The following is a 5,257-nucleotide window of genomic DNA, read 5'->3' on the forward strand; positions in this document are numbered from 1 at the left end:
AAAAAAAAAAAAAAAGAAAAGAATCATTTCTATGAAAGCTCTTCTGATGCCTGGTATAGAGCAGATAACTCAGTAAGCCTATGGTTTGTCGCCATCTGTTTTAGGGGGCTGAGGCCATGGTGCTGGAGAGCGTTATGTTTGCCATTCTCGCAGAGAGGTCACTTGGGCCAAAACTCTATGGCATCTTTCCCCAAGGCCGACTGGAGCAGTTCATCCCGGTAAGACTTGTTCATACATGCTCGAGTGACAGGTACCACTGACAGAAGACAGCTTCTTTGTTTCATTGCTGCAAGAACCTGAAATGCTATCAAATATTAAATGTGATCTGGATTGTTAGACTGTATCAGAAATCAAGAAAATCAAAATTTCTTTTAAGTCTGTATTAGAACCTCTTTCTTTCCTGTAAAGATACATTCACCCAAATTTAAAATATATATGAAATTTACTATTCCATTGTCCCCTAAGACTGTTTACCCTAAACTTTCCCCTTTCACCTCATTCCTCTGACCACACCTGCCACTTCTCTGGCCATAGCTCCGTGGAGCTGTCGCAGTTCTTTTTCTTCATCTCACATCCTTCCATGGTTGGTTTTTGCTTTCCTGCTGTTTAGAATCTCCCCATCTTCCCTGCCCCCACCTGCTGGTCAAATTCCTCTGAGTTTGCAAGCAGCTGGGATTGTGTTCTCTTTCTTGTTGTCCTGAAGCATTTTAAATACTGCCATATAACATTTAGCCATGTGTCCTGTCTTAGGGGTATGTATGTGTGCACATCTGAAACACAGCCCTGCCCCCCCCACCCCCCACCCCCCAACACCGTGCTCTTCATGACACTTCACACTGAGGAGTTGTGGTCAGCCAGGAATGGGAAACGGGGACCATAGGCCTTTGGAACTGTTGTGTTTGATTGGCAGTGCTGCTCCTTATTGGCTTGTAACCCCTTCTAGCAAGGTTGGAGATCTGATGCAGGGTTTCCTATCATAACTGAGTATAAGCTCCTTGACGGGTGGGCTCACATGTGGCTGTCTTTTCCTGCCCTGCTGCATGGGACGTCTCGAACTTTGACTGTGCAGGTGGGGCCCTGCGTAAGGATGCCTGGCTGAGTGGGGCTCTGCTGCATCCAGCTGGGGGCTGGAAGAAGGAGTGCCTTTGTCTAATCCCACAGCCCAGGAATCCCTTCTCTCTCCCTAGAAGCGGTAATGTCTTTGAGTTGACATGTGCTATGCATCAGTGCTGGCTGCCGACCTTGAGAGTATGTTCAGGTGCATGGACGATGCCCTTCACTGGGCCGGCTTTCACCTTTAGTCTGCTCCCCTGCACTTTTCTCAGCACTTGGCTGTGTTTTTATTTATAATTTTCCCAGTAAAGGTAGTAACATCCATCAGACGTGAGAATCAAGTGAGATAATAAAGTATTTGAAAGAATTTTGCCAATCTAGAACACTTGATGTGGTTATAAGTGGCAATATGGGTGAATCTTAAAATTGTAATACTGTGAGTGATAAAACATAATTGCAAGAGACTATAAATAGTATCATACCATTCTTATAAAGCCTGATAAAAGCAGATTTAAAAATTGTGTACAAATATGTGCATGTATGGTAAAACTTTTCTTTTTTGAAAAGGTAAGGGAATTGTTAACACAATTTAGAATAATGTTAATATTTCAGGGACAAAAAAGAGCAGTGATCAGGACACAGGTGGGACCATCTGTGGAATTGGTTTTGTTCTAGTTCTTAAGTTCTGTCTATGCTCTTTTGTGTATATTGTTTGTGATATAGTGAAGATTTTTTAAAATTCTATGAAATACTACCTTTAAACCATATGACATTGCCAATATTCAACTATTTCTGACCCACAAAAATGGCATATTCATTTGATTCAGCATAATACTATATGTTATTTCTAGGTTTACTTTTTCTTTTCTTTTCTTTTTTTTTTTTTTAAGAGACGAGTCTCCCTCTGTTGCCTGGGCTAGAGTGCAGTGTCATGATCACAGCTCACTGCAGCCTCGAACTCCTGGGCTCAAGTGATCCTCCTGCCTCAGCCTCTCAAGTACCTGGGACTACAGGCGTGCACCACCATACCCGGCTAATTAAAAAATAATTTTTTTTAGAGACAGGGTCTCCGTATGTTGCCCAGGTTGGTCTCAAACTCCTGACCTCAAGTAAACCTCCCACATCAGCATCTCTAGTAACTGGGATTACAGGCATAAGCTGGGTTTACACTTGGCCAGTGCATGGGATGAGATAAATTCCATCTTGTCTTGTTTGTCTAGCCATCTTTCCAAGGGCATGTGAGAGTCATCACCTCTAAGAATGATAGGTAGTCTCTGTTACTCTTTTTCTGTGCTGGGGAAAGAACTTAAAGGGATACTGAAGTATATTGGTCTTTGAGCATGTTAGCTTTAAATTTTCTAAGTTACCAAACAAATTATTGGCATTTTTGAAAACGGAGAGAGCTGCCATAAGCCCAGTGTATCCTGCCACTGGAAGCTGACTCCTTGTCCTTATTGCAGCACGATAACTTGTTGAGAATGTTGGAGAGGACACCAGAGTTGAGTAGAAGATGAAGGAGCTCTTAGCCGTCTCTCAGGACTGACCCTGGGCCTCACATGCCCCTTTTTTCTAGCTCTGGTAGTAGAATAGGAGAGACTTAATTCTATGGAAATGGGAATGTGAGACACAGAGGCATGCTGTAACTTGGCCACGGTCAAGTAGCTAAGAAATGAGTATTAAAGCCAGAATTTGGACTGGGGTTCCTTAAACTTGGGAGCACCTTTTCTCAGTCCTTACGCTGTGCTGCTTTGCGTTTTCAGAGAAATGCCTCTTGAGGTTTCTATAGAGAGCAGTTCACATGAAGAAGCTGAGAGGTCTTGGGCAAGCAGGAGCTTCTGTGGGCGTCCTGTGAAAGGGCAGCCCAGACAAGGGCCTCAGGCTTTGTTGGGGGTGGGGTGGGGGTAGGCCCCAGCGGCCAAGGAGGAGGTCCCCCTTGACTGTTTCTTCGTTCAGCTTTGCCTTTGGACACCTATTCTGTGCCAGGACGGGTGCTGACACTGCCATTGAGAGCGGCTGGGCATGGTTCCTCCCGAACTTGTGGCACTGATTGGAGCCTGTTCTGAGCGCCATGTCTTACCTGTAGCAGATCAGAGTAGAATGTCCCAGCTGATGGAGGAGCTAGGAGCTGGTGGTGTAGTGCTGATGCCACAGATCGCTAGTGTTAGCTATGAGCCAACAGACTTACTGCGAGTGGGTTTTGAGGGCAGAATCAGAGAGTGTAGGAGAATACATTAAAAGTTTAATACAATCTAAGAAGGAACTTGTTCACAGAAAGGGTTCAAAGTGAAATAGACCTTTGGAGGTGGCCTACTTCTCACCTTAGAAGCTCTATAGTAATTGCTGGGCCACCATCTATGGGAACACAGAATTCAGTTTTGTGTATTGGATGATACAAATTCCCTATGAAAACTAGCTTCTAGTTCTTAAGATTGTGTGACTCGACACTTTTTAGTTTACCTGGGTAAATGTCAGTTTTTAATTCCTTTTTTCATTTCAGAGCCGGCGATTAGATTCTGAAGAATTAAGTTTGCCAGATATTTCTGCAGAAATAGCTGAAAAAATGGCCACATTTCATGGCATGAAAATGCCATTCAATAAGGAACCCAAATGGCTTTTTGGCACAATGGAAAAGTAAGTGGTCAAATCACTTGATCCTAGCTTGGTTTTATGTCAGTGACTCCCAGAAATAGCAGAAGTGTTTGTTTGCCTCAGTAGTCAGAAGTCTTCTCTGGTGCCTGACATGTAGACTGATGGTGGTGTTTGTCTCATGCATAAGTCTTTTTTGCATGTAAAAGTCAATTCCTGAGCCAAGGAAGATATGTTTACAAAAATGCTACCTTACTGTTGATAGGCAGAAAATCAGCTTCCTAGAATGCTGTGAGTCCTCCAGCTGTTGTCCCCAGTTACGGCAGCCAGAGGGGTTCCTGCTGTTACTACGATTGTGCTGGTATTGAACTCAAATGTTTAACCTAACCAAAGCCCCAAGAACAAGCCCTGGTGAGTTTAGCAGTGATTCTGTGTTTTTATCTCTTTTATTTTTAATAGATATCTGAATCAAGTGCTGAGAATTAAGTTTACTGAGGAATCCAAAATTAAACAGCTCCACAAATTCCTCAGTTACAATCTGCCTTTGGAACTGGAAAATCTGAGGTAAATATTTGCTTCTGTTTCCTGACTTCATACATCTGTCCAGAAATTTATATATGCATAGTCACTCAAACTTTCATCAGTAAACATTGATGAAAGTTCATTTTCATCAGTAAACTTGCCTTATGCCGGGGATGTTACATTGGTTTTGCAGAATGAACTTGAATACATGATTTTTTTCATCTGGAGTTTTCTGAGAGTACTTTCACTGCCTCTCGATAGCACGTGAAGGTTTGCTGGAGGAAGGGAGATGGCGGAGGAGTGGTTTGCTGACTAGAGCAATAGCAGGTCCAGAGCAGGTTTGGGGGTTGGGGTAGGAGCAGCCTGAGGAGTCTAAGGGGGTGAGGGAAACAGTTAAATCACAGCTTTGGGGAGAAACAGAGGAAGAATCTTGGTTCTAATCTCTGAGGTGAAGCCACTGTGGTGTCCTCAGGGTGACACTGGGTGCAGGCTCTGGCATACCTACCCTGACAAGTATTTATACCTTTAATTACTAAGATAGAAGTGTCTCCTGTACGAGGTATTATGATTGGTGCTAAGGAGTCACAATTGCTGTTGAGGATAGTGACTTAAGACATTTTTCAAGGAGCTTCTATATTTTTTTACCTTAAGAAAATGCTTTGCTTTAAATCATTATGGGTACAGAATAGTTGTATTTCTTTATAGGGTACATGTGTTTTTGCTTTTGTTTTTGTATTTTCTTTTTGAGATACGTCTTGCTCTGGTGCCCATGCTGGAGTGCAGTGGCATCATCATAGCTCACAGGAGCCTCAAACTCTTGGGCTCAAGTTATCCTCCTGCTTCAGCTTCCTGAGTAGCTTGACTACAAGCATGGGCCATGACAACCCAGCTGATTTTTCTATTGTTAATAGAGATAAGGTCTTGCTCATTCTTTTTTTCCGGATTAACAGGAGGGCACAAATGATGAGGTTTCAACGTTTGCGTTTGTTAGGTAAGGTCCCTGTTAACAGTTGTTCTCCTTGGCTCGGCGCCTGTGGCTCAAGCGGCTAAGGCACCAGCCACATACACCTAAGGTGGCGGGTTCAAATCCCCAGCC

At 43.4% G+C, this 5,257-nt stretch overlaps 1 protein-coding gene across 1 annotated transcript in view; it reads left to right on the plus strand.

The window, feature by feature from the left end:
• The window catches only part of CHKA (choline kinase alpha), an 84,554-nt gene that overhangs the window by 57,108 nt on the left and 22,189 nt on the right, over positions 1-5,257 (plus strand). The window contains 3 exon segments of the mRNA XM_023518296.1: positions 105-218; positions 3,551-3,684; positions 4,099-4,203. Coding sequence (XP_023374064.1) covers positions 105-218; positions 3,551-3,684; positions 4,099-4,203 — 353 coding nt within the window.

This window comes from Otolemur garnettii, unplaced genomic scaffold (genome assembly GCF_000181295.1).
Source record: "Otolemur garnettii isolate 467f Iridium unplaced genomic scaffold, OtoGar3 scaffold00134, whole genome shotgun sequence".
Classification (NCBI taxonomy): domain Eukaryota; kingdom Metazoa; phylum Chordata; class Mammalia; order Primates; family Galagidae; genus Otolemur; species Otolemur garnettii.